At 38.1% G+C, this 21,904-nt stretch overlaps 1 protein-coding gene across 1 annotated transcript in view; it reads left to right on the forward strand.

Moving 5' to 3' along the window:
- Positions 1-7,075, forward strand: part of epha4a (eph receptor A4a) — a 102,631-nt gene extending 95,556 nt beyond the window's left edge. The window contains exon 17 of the mRNA XM_028464039.1: positions 4,160-7,075. Within this exon, the coding sequence (XP_028319840.1) occupies positions 4,160-4,274 (115 nt within the window). The 3' untranslated portion in view covers positions 4,275-7,075. The remainder of the gene's footprint in view (positions 1-4,159) is intronic.
- Positions 7,076-21,904: the final 14,829 nt, after the last annotated feature.

Raw genomic sequence — 21,904 nt, forward strand, 5'->3', positions numbered from 1 at the left:
TTCCTCTAATCTCTCTAGTAGAATATAGTGATCTATAGTGTCAAAAGCTGCACTAAGATCTAATAAAACCAGCACTGACAGTCGTCCTTCATCTGAAGCCCAGAGTAGATCATTAGTTACTTTAACTAAAGCAGCCTCTGTGCTGTGTTGAGCTCTAAAGCCTGACTGGAAGTCCTCGAACAGGCTGTTGTTTTGAAGAAATTCACAGAGCTGAGCTGCCACAACTTTCTCAAGAATCTTTGAAATAAAAGGAAGATTAGATATAGGCCTGTAGTTTGCTAAAGTGCTGGAATCAAGAGTAGGTTTTTTGAGAAGGGGTTTGATTACAGCTACTTTAAAGGACTGTGGCACGTAGCCTATTGATAGGGATATATTTATTGTCTCCAACAAAGATGGGCAGACCAGGGGAATAACTTCTTTAAACAGCTTAGTTGGGATCGGATCTGAAAGGCAGGTCGATGGTTTGGAGGATGAAATAATAGAGTTAAGTTCCTGAAGTCCTATATGTGTGAAACAGTTTAGGTTAGGCCTATTTACATTTAATGGTACAGCAGGCCCAGGTGAAGGCAGGGAGTGGCTAATTTTATCTCTAATCTTGTGAATTTTATCGTTAAAAAATGTCATAAAGTCCTCACAGCTGAGGGCTAGAGGAATCATGGGCTCAATAGAGCTCTGACTTTGTGTTAGCCTGGCTACAGTGCTGAAAAGGTACCTCGGATTATTTTTATTTTCTTCAATTAGTGAGGAGTAGTATGTAGATCGACTATGTTGTAAGGCTGTCATGTATTTACTATGGCTTTCTTGCCAAAGTATTCGTGACTCCTCTGTTTTATTGGAGCGCCACATTCTCTCTAATTTACGGGTTGTTTGTTTGAGTGTGTGAGTTTCAGAGCTAAACCACGGAGCTTTCCTCTGACGTTTAATAGTTTTTTCCCTCAATGGGGCAATTGAGTCCAAGGTGGATTTTAGTAGACTAGCAGAGCTATCGACAAGCAGATCCAGTTGAGAGGGGTTATAATTAATATCATAGTTATTTATTGGATGGTGCACTGAGTTTAAGGCAGCAGGAATGGCCTCTTTAAATTTAGCCACAGCACAGTTGGATAGATTTCTACTTGTAACTATTTTATTGCACAGTGCGAGATCCTCTAGGATAATGTTAAAAGATATTAAAAAGTGATCTGATAGCAGAGGATTTTCAGGGTAGACTTTTAGTTCATTAATATCAAGGCCATATGTTGGAACAAGATCAAGAGTATGATTTAAACGATGAGTAGCTTCATTAATAGTTTGAGAAAAGCCAACTGAGTCTATTAGGGACATAAAGGCTGAGCTCAGGCTATCACTATCTTTGTCAACATGGATATTAAAATCTCCTACTATCAGTATTTTATCAGAACTGAGGACTAAGTTTGATATAAACTCAGAGAATTCTGATAGAAATTCAGAATAAGGGCCTGGAGGACGGTAAATTATCACAAATAAGACTGGCTGGCAGGTTTTTGATTCGATATGAGATAAATTTAGAACCAGGCTTTCAAAGGAAGTGTAACTGGCCTTTGGTTTAGGATAGATTAGGAGAGAGGAATGATAAATAGCTGCTACACCACCTCCACGGCCTATGTCTCGTGGCATATGAGTATTTAAATGACTGGGAGGAGTGGCTTCATTTAAACTAACATATTCATCTTGATACAGCCATGTTTCAGTTAAACAGAATAAATCAAAGTTATTTTCTGAGATAAGGTCATTTACTAGTAGAGATTTGGATCTCAGTGATCTAATATTTAATAGAGCACATCTAATGCTTTTATGTTTTGGTGTTTCTAGATTTGAGATTTTAATTTTTTTTCAGATTTTTATAATTGATAGCTCTTTTATTTGATTTTATGTTAAAATCATTGTGAAATATGGGTCGGGGGACAGACACCGTCTCCATAAAATAATATTGACCACTTCTCTCCGAGAAAACATGGTGCGTTAGGTGTGGACAGAAGAGGAGACCATGGCTGTGTTGTAAATGTCACACTGGGGATGTCCCGATACAACTTTTTCATTTCCGATATGATACCGATATTAGCAGCCTAGCGTATCGGCCAATACCGATATTGATCCGATATGATATCAGCGTGAATCATACATACTTTTTTTTAACTTTATTTTTAAATTAAAAAAAATAGAACAGGTTTGATCAAGTGATGTTACTCAAACAGTAGGGATGAGAAAAACTGACTATTTTATTATTAACCAATTGGTTACATAAATGTTAACCTTCAACATAATATTTACTGTATTCTACAATTGAATAAAATAAATAAATAAATAATTGCAATAAATAAATAAAAAGTTTGAATCCGATATTTGTTTTCAGGCTGATATCGGACCGATATTGATATCCCCTACTATACACTATGAATAAGTATATACTGCCTACTATATACTATATAAGTTTGATTAGGATGATTAGCGTTCCCATTGAAGTATACTTCCAAGTTTCCCAAGATGCATTTGGAACCTACAGCGTTAAAAACCTTGTTCACACTGAGGCTAAATATCTCTGTTGATTCTCTACCTTTATTTTGAAAGTTCTGAAAACATTTGATGTGAGAAAGTGACCACGTTGTAGTAAACTTCCTGTTAACGTCAAAACCAAAAACAAAAGCGTTAAAAAACTAAAGGAAGACAAGAAGAGATGCTTTTATTTTGAAAAGGGAATGTTTGATTTTTAGCTTGAATTTTACATTTCACTCACAATGCATCATGGGACAGTTGAGTATGACTAGTGTGCTCACTGTGCCTGCTTAAAAAATGTCCCCATATAGTATGCATCTGAGTATTTCTCACATACTCAATCTTTTCATACTATCTGATGTGACGTGAAACAACAAAGGAATGCAGAGTGTTCTAAGGAGGTTTGGAGCGTCCATCATCCTGCTGAGAAGTCTCACAGGATGAGATTACTAGACTGTAGTAGACTCCAAAACAACCTTCAATGGAAACATGTTCAAAGCACAATTTTATTGAAACTTTAGAAATATTGCTTTCATTTTGCAAAAAACTGTAATAAAAACCCAGCTACAGTGTTCACTAGGGATGTAACGATTAATCGTAAGGCAGTTAAAAATTGATTCTTAGGTATCACGGTTCACATCGATGCTCTGAAAATTAAATTGCAGTACTTCTAAACAGCAGAGGGCGCTATATATTATCCCTTCTCTCGTCTATAAGTGTCAGCTGTGGGCGGAATCTCTTACTACCCTCTTTCTGTATGCCTTCTACTCTTAAACATGTTCATAAATGATTCCTTACCCCTTTAGCGCTGAAAGAATATCTGTAATAATACGTTAATATCTGTAAAAGTCACATTTTTCTATTAGCTCTGTCTGCTAGCGCATAGCATCTCTTCTTCACTGGTAGAATAACTGCATGCCAACTGACCACTGGGTTACCAGCGCCCTCTGCTGGTCAAAATAAATATCTGATGTCAATACAGTTCAGTGACTGTTTTCTTTAAAGTCCAATTGTTAAGGCACAAAATACATTTTCAGTTGCACTTGTAAAAAGGAAAGGAACTATTATGCAGTTTTTCATTGTTTACTATAGAACCAGAATGTAAATTAATAGGTTTCTTCTTCATTTGTATTATTCATTTATTTATTTCATTCAGGATTTATTTTTAGTTAAATTACATTGTTTTGAATAGTTTATCAAGATATTATTTTGACAATGAAATATAAAAGGAAAATACTACGGTATTTTCATTTTATAATATTTTTCAGTCATCATTTGTCTACAGTCCCATTTTGTAAATTGTGAGAGAATCATATCGTGAATCGAATTGTATCGGCAGTTGAGTGAATCGTTACATCCCTAGTGTTTACCCTACTAACATTTTGAACAAGCTCCAAACTGACCAACTGATTTCAAACAAATATTGAGTTTTTCTAACTGCGATATATTGGAAAAGGCCTTTATTCAGTTTTCTGGAGCTGCAGGTCAACACACTGACTGTTGTACACACAGTGTTGTCTTCATCAAACAATAACCTTTACTAGCTTTGACCAAGTTATGTACAAATGTTTGCTAATGCAAATCCAATCTATTTGTGTTTGCTTGTCTCGTCTGAATTTCTTTTTCCTTTTTTCCGTCTCTCTTTCAGGGACATGGGGCGCATCGGCATCTCCTCAGCATCGCACCAGAACAAGATCCTGAGCAGCGTCCAGGGAATGTTGTCCCAAATGCAACAGTTGCAAGGCCGAATGGTTCCCGTTTGAGCGTTTCATCAGAAGGAGAAAAAAGGAAATAAAGTGATTCTTACAAAAAAACTAAAAATGGAAAACAAGTTCAACAAAAAAAAAAGATACAAACTATGAAGAAATAGTTTACCTCATCCATGCACTTTAAATTGGATCTACAAGAAAAGACAATGTTGCTGAAGAAGAAAAAAACATGGAATCAAAGGCACTTTGAAGACCACACGTGACTCGCTCTGCTCTTTTTGTTCCTTTGGAGAAGATGAGTTTGTGTAGATGGAGGAGCGGAGGGAAAAGTGCTTCCTCAAGGCTGATCTGGAGTGCCTTTAGTGGTCTGGAAGGAAAAGTGAAAGTGGTCCTCACCTTTTCCTCCTCCTTTCTTGGGTGGAATGTTGTTTCTGGAACTTTCTTTGTGGAATAACCCAAGGAGCAGATGATTTTCTTTTCATTTTTCCATGACTGTGTTTATTGTAGATGAAATGTTAATGCGGGACTGAACAGGTTTGGTCTCTCATTCAGATGTGGTTTATATCTCAATTCTAATGTGAACGCTGGAACTCTGAGCGTTAGATTCTTTTTGCTCTGGCTTGGCTTGGGTTTGGTCCCTGAACGCCTCGTTTTGTTGCCCTGAGGATGTTACTGAGAACTGCTTCAATCTTCCAGAGGAGCTCCCCCAACCTCCCAGAAAGTGGAATCCTTCCATTTATCTCCACTTTGTTTGTAAAGCTTCCAAATCCCAAACCACTGCAGAACCATTGCCAGCGCTTCCTCACCATAGACTCCATTAGACTCCATAGACTCCATAGACTCCATTAGACTCCATAGACTCCATTAGACTCCATAGACTCCAGTAGACTTCATTAGACTCCAGTAGACACCAGTAGACTCAAGTGAACACCATTATACTTCAGTGGACACCAGTAGGCACCAGTAAACACCAGTGAACACCAGTAAACACCAGTAGACACTAGTGGACACCAGTCGACACCAGTAAACATCAATAGACTACAGTGGACATCAGTATACTTCAATGGACACCAGAAGAAACCAGTAGACACCAGTGAACATAGACACCAGTAGAGACCAGTAGACACCTGTAGACTCCAGTGGACATAGTCGACACCAGTAGACACCAGTGGACACCAGTAGACTCTAGTAGACTCCAGTGGACACCGGTAGATTCCTGTAGACTCCAGTAGACACCATAAGACACCAGTGAAAACCAGTAGACACCAGAAGACACCAGTAGACACCAGAAGACACCAGAGGACACCAGTAGAGACCAGTAGACACCAGTTGACACCAGTAAACACCAGTGGATACCAGTAGACACCAATGAACACCAGTAGACACCAGTAAACACCAGTAAACACCAGTGAACACCAGTGAACACCAGTAGACACCAGTAGACTCCAGTGGACATAGTCGACACCAGTAGACACCAGTGGACACCAGTAGACTCTAGTAGACTCCAGTGGACACCGGTAGATTCCTGTAGACTCCAGTAGACACCATAAGACACCAGTGAAAACCAGTAGACACCAGAAGACACCAGTAGACACCAGAAGACACCAGAGGACACCAGTAGAGACCAGTAGACACCAGTTGACACCAGTAAACACCAGTGGATACCAGTAGACACCAATGAACACCAGTAGACACCAGTAAACACCAGTAAACACCAGTGAACACCAGTGAACACCAGTAGACACCAGTAGACTCCAGTGGACATAGTCGACACCAGTAGACACCAGTGGACACCAGTAGACTCTAGTAGACTCCAGTGGACACCGGTAGATTCCTGTAGACTCCAGTAGACACCATAAGACACCAGTGAAAACCAGTAGACACCAGAAGACACCAGTAGACACCAGTAGACTCCAGTGGACATAGTCGACACCAGTAAACACCAGTGAACACCAGTAAACACCAGTGAACACCAGTAAACACCAGTAAACACCAGTAAACACCAGTGAACACCAGTAAACACCAGTGAACACCAGTGGACACCAGTAAACACCAGTAAACACCAGTGAACACCAGTAAACACCAGTAAACACCAGTAAACACCAGTGAACACCAGTAAACACCAGTGAACACCAGTGGACACCAGTGAACACCAGTAAACACCAGTAAACACCAGTAAACACCAGTTGACACCAGAAAACACTAGTAAACACTAGTAAACACTAGTAAACACCAGTAAACACCAGTAGACACCAGTAGACACCAGTAAACACCAGTAAACACTAGTAAACACTAGTAAACACCAGTTGACACCAGTAAACACCAGTAAACACTAGTAAACACCAGTAAACACTAGTAAACACTAGTAAACACCAGTTGACACCAGTAAACACCAGTAAACACTAGTAAACACCAGTGGACACCAGTAAACACCAGTAAACACTAGTAAACACTAGTAAACACCAGTTGACACCAGAAAACACTAGTAAACACCAGTAAACACCAGTAAACACTAGTAAACACTAGTAAACACCAGTTGACACCAGTAAACACCAGTAAACACTAGTAAACACCAGTAAACACCAGTAAACACTAGTAAACACCAGTAAACACCAGTAAACACCAGTAAACACTAGTAAACACTAGTAGACACCAGTAGACACCAGTAAACACTAGTAAACACTAGTAAACACCAGTAAACACCAGTAAACACCAGTAAACACTAGTAAACACCAGTAAACACCAGTAAACACTAGTAAACACCAGTAAACACCAGTAAACACCAGTAAACACCAGTAAACACTAGTAAACACCAGTAAACACCAGTAAACACCAGTAGACACCAGTAAACACCAGTAAACACCAGTAAACACATGCAGAATGAATCCCCATCATCAGCTTCATCATCAACAGGAAACAGAAGCAACACATCACTAAGGTGAGGATCACTGGGTTTTCTTTTTATTATCATTTCATTAATAATGTTTGATCATTAGTTTTATTAGTATTTTTCCTGAGGTCATCACTTCCTCATCATGAGTGTAAAATATTTTCTAATTATTAAATAAACACAACAATTCCTCCTTCACAACCAAGGATGAAGGTCCAAACATGTTCCAGACCCAAACACACACTGACTTTGTGACTATTTAGAGGAGCTGACATGTCCACCAGTAATGATGTATAGATCAGGGGCCTCATTTTAGTTCAGGGGCCAAATATAGACCAGTTTGAGTTTAAATTAGCCACAGATTATAGGAGCAAATTCAACATTAATGTGCCCTGGTTTTCACTTCCACATATACACGATATATACATGATAACGTACAGTATGTGAGTATATCAGTCCCTGCAGGATCTCTACTTTAATTTCACTTATTTTCTTGAAATTTCATGGAATAGTTTGAGGAAAATTTGCCAGATTTTGGAAGAATTGAGATTTAGGACGTGGAAAACTGAGTTTCTACAAATACTGTGGATTAAAATTGATTTTTTGTATTTGAAAGAGCTGAGATTTCTACAATTGAATTAGTTGGTAATTTACAAAATGTATCATGTTTTCATTTTTTACTTTCTCAAGCAGGCCGGATTTAATGCTCTAAAGGGCCGGATTTGGTCCCCGGGCCTTGAGTTTGAAACATGTGGTATAGCAGATCTTTTTGTATATTCTGACAGAGTAGGTGGAGCTATATTACTGTACCACATGTCAGTTACTTATGTGATGTAGTTCCTGAGATATTGGAAGCTGAAAATGGAAAAAAAAATAAGGACTTGTGAAAATCGACAAAAGTATTCATCTGTTAAAAGTCAAAATTTACAGTGTGACTATTGAATAATGCCTGAACAAAATATCAGTATTTTCTGAGAGCGACGTGCGTACAGGGCCGTTTGTTAAAGTGACGTTATGTTTGGTCCTGTGCTGTAAAGGTTATTGATCTTTAAAACACATGATTTATATATTTCCCCCCCCACAGCCCTCCCAGCTGCTGCCGTCCGTCACAAACATACGTTTCTTCCCTACTCTTCCTCCTCGTCTTCCTCCTCTGGATCTCTGTGGACTAAACACCTGGCTCTCTATATCTGGACCTGTCTGGGACGTCCCGTCACAACTCTTCCACGTGGCCGTCCACTCCCATCCTGGAGCTACCATGAACGATTGGACTGCATTTATCAGAGACAATATGAAGAATGTAATATAATGGAGAAGCTCTGTTCAGTGTATGATGTACTTTGGTTTTTTCCTCATTGTTTTTTGGGGTTTTTTTTGTGACGATTTTTCACAGTTTTTTGTTAATTTTTTTTTTTGTGTCTTGCTCTGTTTGCATGTGAAGAATGACGTGTGTGCGCGTGCGTGTGTTTGTGTGCGTGTGTGTGTGTGCGCGTATGTGTGTGTGCGTGTGTGTGTGTGCGTGTGTGTGTGTGTGTGCGGTTCTATGAAGTATAATCGTGTCTTGTTTTCATGCCACTGTGGAGGAGACCGGGCTATCAGTTGTAAAGTTTTTGATAGAAAAAAAGAAAGAAAAAATCTTTGACATTTTCCCCCTTTTTTTTATTCCCTCCTTCTCATCTAAAGCTGGGGTTCTCAACCTTGGGGTCAGGACCTAATTTGGGGTAGCGAGACACTGGGAGGGGGTCTCCAGATGCCTTCAGGAAACATCAAACTTGCCATATTTTAACCTATTTCCATCACTTTTTCTTGGCATATTTTTGCTCCTTTTAATGTATTTTTGCTACATTACATTTGCTTTCTGACACTTCTCCTATGAATTTGGTCTCAAATGAGCCACAGATTTTAATTAGTAATTTATACATTATTGTGCTCTAGTTTATACTTCTACGTTTACATAAAATACTAAGTCTGTAAGAAATCAATAATATCCAAACAATAAGTGACAGATATCTTAAATTTCCTAGATTTTGTGACAAAATTTCTATCAAATTACCAGGGGAATATTATGTAATCATTTGAGGAAAATTGAAGGATTTTGTAGAAATTTAGAGGATTTTCAACTGTTTAACATTAAAAATGACTGCGATCATGTGATATAAGCTCCAGTAAAACTGTGAGCCCCTGCAAATATTGTTGAGTGTCATTTACACAATGATTCATGTTTTTTCGGGCTTTTTTACTTTCTAAAGTGGGCTGAATTGGATCCTCCGAAGGGGCGAATTTGACCCCCAGACAATGGGTTTGACACACATGAACTAATTATTCCTATTTTTTAAATTAAATCATAATTACATCAAATACCCAACCCCCCTTTGCTTTTTTAAGCCAATATTGATACTTTGAACCTTTTTTACCATTTTTTCTGTCTGTTTTTGATCGCTCCAATTTGCAACTTTTTTAACCAATTTTTGTGGTTTTTAAAATCCCATTTCACCACCTTTTCCACCATTTATGGTCACTTTGAACTCTATTTTATTTCTGATTAAAACAAGGATTTACATCTTTAATTAGATTATGGCCCAAATAATAAACTTCCTGGATAACAGTGGATATTATTCAGATAAATGAATAAATGTGGTTATCAATATTCATAAAACAATGGACCATCAGTGGGGGGTCCAGGTCTCTCGCTCCTTCATTTTGGGGTTTGTGGGCTGAAAAGGTTGAGAACCAACAGCGTTGGTTGTGTGTGTGTGTGTGTGCATACAGAATGAAAGCAGCTCAGTGTGACTGTAAAAGTCTCCTTTTGCGTCACACACTCGTACGTTTGGACTCTCGAGGTCAAACCACAGAAACCAACGCTGCGACGGATCTGAAGCGTGAGCAGAATGTTGTGGAAAAAGAAGAAGAAAAAGGGAAAACATGTTTTTTTTTTTTTTTTTACTGCACTCACGTGAATGTTTGGAACTGGCAAAGCTTTCGCTCTGACAGGAAAACACCTTTTGTCCTTAAGACGGATCCACTTCTCTCCTTTTCTTTTATTGGCCTCTTTTTGTGTTTTACCTTTAAAAAACAGAAAAGAAAAGACCTGCGTGGAAATATGCAAGACATGTTGGGAAGAAGAGGGATCACCAGAATGTATTAAACAAACAAAAAATCTATTTCCTTTTCTGTGAGAGGTGGAATAACAGTGGATACAAATCACCAGAGCTTGTGTGTTTTTTTTCTTCTTTTCTTTCCGATGCCATATGATCGTGTAGATCTAACATTCTCCTGATATTTGTACTTTTATTTGACTTGAACATATTTTTTTGGCCTTTTTTTTTTTTTTGGTTTGTTTTTGTCAAGGAGTTCTATAGGTACATGTAACTTATGTCGTTTATTTATGTCCTTTTATATCTAGTTTGTAAAATAATAGCATAAATTGAGGAAAATAAAGGAGTGCCGACGTGCATTCTGATTAGAGACTATACACGAATCTGTGTGTTATTCATTCACACACACACTGCAGCACCACGTGCACACACTGCAGCTTTATCATTGCAGTTCATTATGTGTATCAGCGCTGTAATGCATTACAAGGTTCTCATCAGGTCACATGGCCACTGGTGTGAGTGTTGTATGGGGGCAGACGTATCGCTAAAGTTTTTTTAATCTTACTTTAAAGCTAAAAGTAATTTGTTGAGATGGTGAAGGTCGTGATGAATGTAGTTATAGAGTTACTCATGCTTGGTGTAGTTCCTCCACTAATAGATACTCACACACACTGAATAGACAAGAAATAACATTTGATTCAAAAGACTGATTCCAAAACGCTCTTTGGCTCTAAAACTCCCGCACTCAGCCCGCCTAGTGGTCGGCCAATGACCGTTGACACATTGCCAGGAGGTCGTGGTATAAACAGAGATGCATAAACGGGCGTTAATTACATTGTTCTCTAAGGTGTTCCTGCTCCAAGACCAAAGATCATATATTTTCATCAAATTTATATCAGGTATTATATGGAACCTGCAGTAATATTGGGACTGTTAAGGACACAAGGCCCCTAACTCATGAATTTTATATTTTTTCTGTGATAATGGGTTACAAAGGAGATGACACACACAGTAGAGCTTTAATAGGGCCAAAAAAAAGAAAACCTGACCCAGACTGAGAGAAGCCGATGTCTCTTTAAGCCTGAACGCGCTTCAACCAGACGGTGTTCACGTCCATGCACACGCATGTAGAACGATCCGTTGTGAGTTATAAACATGACAAACAGCTTCATGCTACATGAGATGAACTAATCATTTGTTCATTTGTTTTTCATTATGTAACAAAAACATGAAAAACAAAAAAAAAACACTCATTATTTGATATTTGTTTCCAAAACCAAAATGGAAAACGCCTTGTTTTTCAAATTCAAGCTCTTTTGCTTTGGTACAGAAAACGAAAAAACGGAAAATGAACTCCTTTATTCATTTTCTCCATTGCCGACTGTGCATCAGAAACGTGTCCTTTTAGCTTTAGCTGGTGTTGAACACAGTACCTCCTCACAGACATTTAGGAGGATTTAGAGACTCATTAGTGTTGCAGAGCTAAAGATATCTCTGAATGTGTAACGCTTCACTTCCGGGTCACGTATTTTGCAAATTGATACAAAATGAAAAACGAATGAACGAATGATACTAGCTGGGCTACCGCTATTAGCATAAGTCTGAATCAAAACAGAAAGACGTCGACGCAGGAGGATGAACGTGTGGAAGCTGTTATAAACTCAGTTTTAGAAGAATCCAGAATTTCATTTTAGAAAAAACAACAGCGAGAGGAACTTTGTGCATTTTTGGACGTTAAAGACGGAAAAGCAGAGCTTTGTTGTTGTTGTTGTTGTTGTTGTTGTTGTTGTTGTTGTTGTTGTTGTTGTTGCGACTTTGCAGCGCATGCCAATGACGACATCATCATTTGTTACCGTGTGATTGGCTAAAACAAATCATGGTGGACAGGCGCTTCGTCCAATCAGCTTCAAGCATTCTGTTTATGTCCCTTCCTGATTCCAAAAGGATTCACCAGACACAGACACAGTTAGAGGGAGGGGCTACACATCAATCTGGATCTTGCCAGGTTTTGTCTGGTTGAAGCTCTGTTTATAATGGACGGTGATTATGGGTTACAAAGTGGAGGATGCAGACAGGCAGCATCGGGGGCAGCTAAAAGACAGCAGGGGTCCTCTGGGTCCTCAGGTGAAGACAGAAGCATCCGAGCCATTCGCCTGTATTAAATAGACAGTGTAGATGATGTACAGTATGTTTCTGGGTTATTCAGATTAAAAAGAGAGTTTAAACAACCCATTCACGCTGGAATTCCTTTTGTTATTATGATGACGGTACCGATTAAAGAGTTAAAAAATACAGAAACTCCATCTTTACGCTCATTGAAACACAGACATCACAGCATGGGGGAATAAAATCACAGCGTCGGGGGGCCTACGCTAAACTGTGCAGGCGAGAACCCTTCAATAATGATCTAACAGATTATTGATTACATGTGGTGACGGTTTTAATACGCTGACAATTCAAAAGTAAATTTTACCTTTTAAAAAACATTAAGGACAAACTGATGCAGATCATCTGTTCCATGAGTCGGTGCTCTGCTTCCTGCAGTGTGTGTGTGTGTGTGTGTGTGTGTTTAATCAGAACAACATCTGGTTCCTGTGCTCATTTCCAGCTGTGATAAGCAGCTGATTGTTGGAGTGTGTTTCATGAAAGGAGGAGGAGGAACAAATGGATAGTGGAACATGTTTCCTCAGACGCTGCCGCACCATTAGAGCAAACATGAAACTTTATCCTTTGCTGATGTTTATCAAGGCAAGGCAAATTTATTTGTATAGCACATTTCATACTCAAGGCAACTCAATGTGCTTTACATGATAAAACATTCAATTGTTTAAAATCAATAAGAACATTTAAAATCATCAGTAAAATCAATTAAAATCATCAGTAAAATCAATTCATATCATCAGTAAAATCATCATGACATTAACAACATGACTAAAAATCTCTCTCTCAATCATACTCAGTAGAGAAAAAAAGTGCCTTTAACTTTGATTTAAAAATGTTCACATGTGATGCTGACTTCAGCTCTGCTGCAGTTTGTTCCACTTCTTTGCAGCATAACAACTAAAAGCAGCATCACCATGGTTACTGTGAGCTCTGGGCTCCACTATCTGACCTGTGTCCATAGATCTCAGAGACCTGCTGGGTTCATACCTGACTAACATCTCACTGATGTATTCTGGACCAAACCCATTCACACATTTATACACCAGCAGCAGAACTTTAAAGTCTATTCTGAGGCTGACTGGGAGCCAGTGTAAAGACTTTAAAACTGGACTAATGTGTTCTGACCTCTTTGTTCTGGTTCAGACCTGAGCTGCAGCGTTCTGAACCAGCTGTAGATGTTTGATGCTCTTTTGGGGGATTCCTGTCAGAAGACCATTACAATAGTCCAGTCTGCTGGAGATAAAAGCATGGACCAGTTTCTCCTGATCTTTCTGAGCCATTAAACCTTTCACTCTGGAGATGTTCTTTAGGTGGTAGAAGATGTTTTTGTGATAGATTTGATCTGATGCTGAATGTAAGATCTGAGTCAATCAGAACACCAAGGTTTTTGACTTGGTCTTTAGCTTTTAAAGATCCAGACTCAGATACTTGCTGACAGCAGTCCTCTTTTCCTTGTTACCAAAGACAATCACCTCCATCTTGTCATGGTTTAGTTGAAGGAAGTTTTCACTCATCCATCAGTTTACTTTTTCTAAACAGTCACACAACACCTCAATGGGACCATAGTCATCTGGGTTCAGTGATAGATATAGTTGTGTGTCATCTGCGTAGCTCTGATAATCAACCTTACAGTTCTGTAAAATTTGTCCTAAAGGAAGCATATAAAGGCTAAACAGAAGAGGTTCAAGAACAGAGCCCTGAGGAACCCCACATGACATTGGTAATCTGTCAGATTCAAAGTTTCCAATGCTTACAAAATAGCTTCGCTCCTCCAAGTATGACTTAAACCATTAATTTAACATTTAGTCCAAACCATGTTTACAATCTATGTAACAAAATTGTATGATCTACAGTGTGAAATGCAGCACTTAGATCCAATAGAATGAGAACAGATACTTTTCCTGAATCAGTGTTCAACCTTATGTCATTGATCACTTTGATCAGAGCAGTTTCAGTGCTGTGATGAGAATGAAAACCTGACTGAAATTTATCAAATATTTTGTTGAATGTTAAGAATTGACTCAGTTGGTTGAAGACCACCTTCTCAATGATCTTGGCCATGAATGGAAGGTTCTGATTGGTCTATAGTTAGCCAGTATAGAGGCATCCAGTGTTCTCTTTTTTAACAGAGGTTTCACAGCAGCTACTTTCAGGGATTTTGGTACGGTGCCTGATTGGAATGAGCAGTTAATTATCTGACACAAATCAGTGACAATTGACTTTACAACAGTTTTAAAGAAGTTTGAGGGTTTTGTGTCAAGGCAACACGTTGATGGATTCAGCTGCTGAACAGTCTCCTCTATTGTTTTTGGGTTCACTGTAATAAACTCTAACATTGTAGTTGACTCATCCCTCAGTGGTTGAAGCTGTTCAAGCTTTTTGTGATTTTGCTGGTTTATTTTGATGTTTGACCTTATTGATTGTATTTTTTCATTGAAATATACAGCAAATTGATTGCATTTTCCAGCTGACAGTAATTCAGGGACTATCTGATCTGGGGGGGTTGTGAGCTTTTCAATTACAGAAAACAACGTACGAGAGTTGTTGACATTTTTGGCAATAATTTCAGAAAACTATTGCTGCCTTGCTTTGAACAAGCCATCATTGAATTTTTGTTGATCTCCATTTACACTCAGCTCTTCTATAGTCAGATTTCAAATTCTGCATTATCTCAGTCCTCCTCCAAGGTGTTTTCTGTGTGTTTGGTTTTCTCTTAGTTTTGATTGGAACCACCACATCTATGACATTACAGACTTTTCTATTATACTCATCTAGAAAATCATCAACTGCCTTACCACTCAATGTTGGTGTCATTGCTATGGCTTCCATAAACTGTGCACTTGTGTTCTCATTTATGTACCTTTTCTTTAAACACACATAACTAGGAGGAACAGATGTTACAGTCTCTAGGTCAAAAAAGACACAGAAATGATCAGATAGAGCTAAGTCTCTTACATCAACAGCAGAGATATCAACACCTTTAGAGATAACCAGATCCAAAGTGTGACCTTGAGTGTGTGTCGGACCAGTCACATGTTGTGTAAGACCAAAAGTATCCATTAAAGCATACAGTTCTTTGGCAGTATTGTCCATGTTATTGTCTACATGAATATTTAAGTCACCTGTTATTATTAAAAAGTTGTATTCAGTGCATACAACTGACAGCAGTTCAGCAAACTCATCCATGAATTCTCCAGAATATTTTGGGGGTCTATAAACGACTAAAAACAGAACTCTTGAATCACCCTTCAGTAAGAATGACATATATTCAAAGGAGATAAAATCACCAAATGTTATTTCTTTGCACTGAAATATTGATTTAAAAATGGCAGTAACTCCACCACCTTTCCTGCAAGTACGACAGTTATTTAAATAAATAAAGTCTTGTGGTGCACTTTCATTGAGAATAGTATTACTGATACCATCATTCAACCACGTTTCATAAAGAAATAAAAAGTCCAAGTGATGTGTCAAAATAATATCATCAATTAGTAGTGACTTGTTAACAAGAGATCTAACATTAAGAAGAGCTAATTTTAAAGACTTTACTGGAGACACTGGTGGACTTTTTGGATGACATGAGCTTTTTGCTTTTCTTTAATTTCACAATTTTACCAGTGTTACCTGTCACCACAGGAATTAAAGAAGCTGCATTAACTCCATAAGGCCCTGACTTTTTCTGGTTGTTCCTAAAAATAGAGCTATTGCAGTCTGGACCCAGCACACATCAGACCTGTGTCGCTCTAAGTTGAACACAGCTGGCCTGAGGAGAAGAGTGATCCTGAGCCTGGTATCGTCGAGGAGGGATGGGTGGTGCAGATTGGTTCTTTAGAGGAGATAAGATGGGACCATGGTGGGGTAAAGGGTGGGGTGTCAGTCTTGTGCCAGCCAGAACCAGCTCGTTCATCTGGGCAGTTAAATCCAAGAAGGCAGGGGTAGGAGAGAAGCTGGATGAAGTGGAAGTAGGTGAATTTTGGGGTGAAGCAGGTGGGTCCTGAGATGTGGGGGTTGGGTTGACCTCTTCATTTTGGTGATTTTGATTTCTTGCTGGAAGCTCATCGACTCCATGTTCTTTCCTTGTTGTTTTGTTCTCCGATGGTACATGTTGTCCTCTGTCTTTATCAGAACTGATAGCAGTGTGACTGGTGAAGTAAAACAAGTTGGATGTGAAGAGTTTTACTCCAGCCTTGTTTAGACACAGTCCATCTGCTCTAAAAAGATGACGACGTTCCCAAAAAATAGGAAAATTTTCTATAAAATTTAGTGAAAGGGCAGCACAAGCCGAAGACAGAAATTTATTCAAAGAGTAAATCCTTGAGAATTTCAGATCTCCTTTGCGGACTGGAGGTATCGGGCCACTGATGAACACTTTAGGCTGTAAACAGCTCACAGTTTTTAGCAGATGGGTGAAATCCTGCTTTAACACCTCAGACTCCTCCTTGGCTAAATCATTTAACCCAAAATGAATCACAACATTTTTCAAATGTGGGTAATCTGCAACGATATGCAAGATTTTGTCAGCCAGGTCTGATACTGTGTCATTAGGTAAGCAGATCACTTTCATGTTGCTGCTAAACATCTTCTGAGCATCTTTAACAGAAACGTCTCCCACTATCAGTGTGTGAGGTTGTTGCTTTGGCCTACCATGTCGCTTTTGTTTTCCTGAAGCACTTTCAGTCTTCACAGTTCCAGAAGGTTGTGTGTTGACCTCATTAGAGCCAGATCCTAGGTCATTCAGCAGTGGGGCGAATCGATTACCCAGTTCTACATGAAACTGGGTTTGTGACTTGGTGATACTCCTGCCTTTAGCAGATGTCCACTTTTGTGCCTGGGCAGACAAGGGAGTTGATGTTGAGGCTGCAGTCTGCGAAGCCAGTGCAGGCCAGTCCGTCTCATTATTGATATCAGGGCGCTTTGCTCGGCCCGTTAGCCTTTGAAGTGGATAAGACTTTTACTTAGGCTTAGCTCTCAGTGTATTCCAAGGAGGACTCACACCTGTTGGCTTATCAACGGGAACAGGATCCTCCCTAGGCCTGATAGCTTTGTTAGCAAGGGCTGGTAGCGAGTTAGCTTTATCCACTCCGCTGTTTTGAAACAACGGCACAGTCGTATCATTATCATATCCACAGTGTTCATTAACCTCAATGTTTACTTGTATTTCTCACACTGTAGTCTCCAGTTCAGTAATCTTTTGAAGAAGACTGCTGTATTCTGTGGTGGAAAGAGCCATTCTTCTGCTAGTTAGCTTGCTACTTGTAGCTAGCTAGCTTGCTTCTTAGCTTTCCAGTTGAGCCAGCAAATAAAAAAGCAGTAGATGATTACCTCAGAGCCAGAGTCAGATGGTAAATGATAGAGTTTGATGTTGAGGTATCGTATCATTTCTCAGAAGAAAAAGTTCATGTTTAGTAAATAAATTCCTCTGTGAGCTCCGCTCTGCTCTTTTGCTGCTGTCAGCTCAGCTGCCGGAAGTCAGCCCAAAGCACAAGGAGTGCTCACAAGATTAAAGAATTAACCTTTCATTAGAACTTATAAAGGCTTTAAATATTTACTAACGTTTGCTGAAAACCAACATTTTTTATTTGATTCTTGCCTCTGTAATATAACGTTCATACTAAAAAGGAGATCATGACTTTTAGTGGTGAAATGATGCTAATATTTTATTTATTTTTCAAATTATTGTTTGACATAAAAATAAATACATGATCAGTTTACAAAAGAGAAATCAAGACAACACTTGTTATTTAACTCCTCGCACTCTGTTCAGTTTATCAAATACATTAGTACGTAGTAGTGATCGACCCATATGGGTTTATTAGGGCCGATGCCGATACCGATTTTAGTTAATGACCGATTAGGACTAATGATTTTCTTGAGCCGATACTACTTTTGCTGACTCAATTATTATCATGAAAAAAATTACATAATTATGACAACAAATGGTACAATTCTCAATTTGAAAAAAAGGAACATTTATTGAAATTAACAAAGGTGAGGTAGAACAAGAACAAGTAAAAAATATTTCTGCTCTCTGTAAATAATGCAGATTGGTGAACACAGCAGCATGCATTGGCTGATGCCGATACGCGTAAAAAACACAAACAATAATATCAGTTGGCCGATGTATAATGTATATTATTTATTTATTCATACACATTAATTAGTATAACACATGACAATATCATACAACTGAAAGGAGTCACAATGACTACACACAATGTTTATTTAAAAAAAAAAAAAAAAAAAGCTTTATTAGTCACATTATTTTCAATCTATAAATGCATTGTATAGCAGATTTTTTGGTAGAAAAAGTGGTTAAAATGGTTCAAAGTATCAATATTGGCTTAAAAGTGGCAGAAAAAAGTAGTAAATAATGGGCACAACAAATCGTTAATGTGGTTAAATTGGCAAAAATAATGATGAAATGTGGTGAAAAGAGGTTAAAAGTGACAATAATTTGTCAATATATGTGGAAAAAATGTGCAGTAAAGGCATTGAAATTTGATGAAGTGTCAGAAATGGGAATAATGTAGCCAATATACATTAAAAGGAGCAAAAATATGGGCAGAAAAAGTGATGAAAATAGGTTAAAATATGACAAGTTTGGTGTAGTTACAAAAAAAGTTGCAGAATAATCAAAAATGAACTCAAATTGTTCAGAAAATGTTTTTAGTTTCATGAAGACGTCTGGGGAACCCCTCCCAGTGTCTCACGACCTCAAGTGGGGTCTCGACAGGACTCCACATCCCACAATGCAATGCACCAAAGTGTTCCAACAAAGTGTTTACAATGAAGATAAAAAGAAACTTTCAAGCTCCAATTTTATGTTTTTTTTTTACCAGTTCTGGTTCATTGTTGTCGACATATTTATTCTTTTACTTTATGGACCATTTGTCATTGCAGCTATTCTAATATTAGAATGGAAAACTATCAGAAGATTTATCTGGGAGGAGTTTAGAACAGAACAAAAAAAAGAAGAATGAAGAAAAAGCAGATTAGGAATATTTGGGGAAAGCCCAGTTGTCTGCTGAGGAGGTCAAAGGTCAGCTGGTGGTGGTGATGATGTCAGAGCATGGACGGCTGCCTCTACCTTATTGAAATCTGAAATCCAACACCTGTGCCAACAAAGCGTCACGTCTGACTCTGGTTTGTCTCAAAGTTGGTCCTAAAGCGGTGCATGGGTCTATTTATGGGCAGAGAAAGAAGCACAGATGTGAAAAAGTCTCCACTATTTGAATCATGGATGATTTATTATTTCATTAACGGGAACACTAACAATTTCAAAACAACATTTTTAGTACAGCTTTTATTGTAAAAGTAAATCATGGGTTTACATCCATAATAAAGTTGTCTTTTTATCTAAACTCTGAATACATTGTTAGCGAGGTCGCTAAGTGAGGCAGAGCTTAGCAACGTTCAACATTTACCTGTAAAAACAGCTTTAAAAAGCTTGATCTGGCAACACGTGACCAGGTTTTTGTTCAGTCGTTCTAGTGACGCAGACACTTTGGTTTTTTTTTATTATCATTCTGATCATCGTGGGTTCAAGTCCCCGTTGGGCTCTTTTTTTCATTTGAGGTTCAGTTTTTCTACAGGTTTTTTTCTCAGTTCCTGATCCATTTTGTTGTTGCTCTGCTTGTGGTTCTCCCAGGTTCTTTGTCTGTTCATGGGCTTATTTGTACAGCGCCCCCTGTCCTGTCAAAACCCACAGAGATCCTGTAGATTTCCCTTTTGAATCCACACAAGTGAAAGTCATGTCCCTGATTACCTTCCCTCACTATGTAAGGAGTCGTACATTTAGGAGTTGACCATTTTATAAGTAAATTCAGCAAATTACAAGTCATTTATTAGTGTAAAGTTATATATATATATATATATATATATATATATATATATATATATATAATCTAACAGAAGGAGGAAGACACTGACTGTTGTAATATGTAGAACGGGGGTGTCATTTTAGTTCAGGGGCCAAATACGGAGCAGTTTGATCTCAAGTGGGCCACAGATTTTATTAGGGGGAAATTAGTAATTTCAATATTATTGTGCCATAGTTTGCTCTTCTACGTATATATTAAAAGCAAAATATGTAAGAAATTGACAATATCCAAGCAATAAGTGACAGATATCAGTTCCAACAGGATATTTGCTTTAAATTTCATAGATTTTATGAACAATTTCTATTTAGTAGAAACGTTACGTAATAATTTGAGGAAAATTGGAGGATTTCGTAACAATTTTGAGTTTTTTCAACAGTGTCACATTAAACATGACTACAATTGTGTGATATAAGCATCAGGAAAACTGTGAGCACCTCAAATATTGTTGACTTTCATTTATACAGTGATTCATGTTTGCTCTGTCAGATTTCTGGATCTGGTCCCCGGGCCATGAGTTTACCACATGTGATGTAGATATATAAGAATAATTACACTAATAAATTACAAACTAAATTCTGGAGAACTAAAATAAAGGCTGTGTTGGAAATGTCACACTCCGTATTATACACTACAAACTCAGTGAGTATATACTGTCTATTATATACTATTTAACTATTTAATGAATGTGTCTGAGTCTGTGTGCGATGTCATTTGCAATTTTACTGTACTGTAGTTAGTGGCCAGGCAGCATAAAGTCCCAGGAACCTTTTATTATCCATTAGATGAGTTGTAAATGTTACACTCCATACTATTAACTACAAATCAAATGAGTATATACTGTTTACTATTTACTATAGTATGGTTAGGATGGTGAGCATTCCCACTGAAGTAAACTTCCAAGTTTCCCAAGATTCATTTGGAATCTACAAGGACATAAACCTAAAAATCTCTGTTGATTCTCCACCTTTATTTTGAAAGTTCTGAAATCATTTGAAGTGAGAAAGTGACAAAGTAGAATATCAACATGTGCGCATTTGATCCATAAAACTCACAGACGCACATTTCATTCACACATTTCGTAAACCCTCCTTTGTGCTATTGACAAAACTTCCTGTTAACTTCAAAATAAGAGCCCTATTTACAAAAGTGCTGTAAAGCTAATAAAAGACAAGAAAATATGCTTTTATTTTGAAAAAGGGATATTTTATTTATAGCTTGGAGTCAGTCCCAGGACCGCTTGCAATGCATCATGGGACGGTTGAGTATGACTAGTGTGCCCACTTAAAAAATGTCCCCATATAGTATACATCCTGGTATTTCCCACATACTCAGTCTTTCCATACTATCTAATGTGAACACACTACATACTCATTTAGACGTCAGTCTTAGTATGAGTAGTATGTTAGTATGAGTAGTATGTTACTATGAGTAGTACATTAGTATGAGTAGTATGTTAGTATGAGTAGTATGTTACTATGAGTAGTACATTAGTATGAGTAGTATGTTAGTAGTACGTTAGTGTGAGTAGTACGTTAGTGTGAGTAGTACGTTACGTTAGTGTGAGTAGTACATTAGTGTGAGTAGTACGTTAGTATGAGTAGTACGTTAGTATGAGTAGTACGTTAGTATGAGTAGTACGTTAGTATGAGTAGTACG

This window comes from Gouania willdenowi, chromosome 13 (genome assembly GCF_900634775.1).
Source record: "Gouania willdenowi chromosome 13, fGouWil2.1, whole genome shotgun sequence".
NCBI lineage: Eukaryota > Metazoa > Chordata > Actinopteri > Blenniiformes > Gobiesocidae > Gouania > Gouania willdenowi.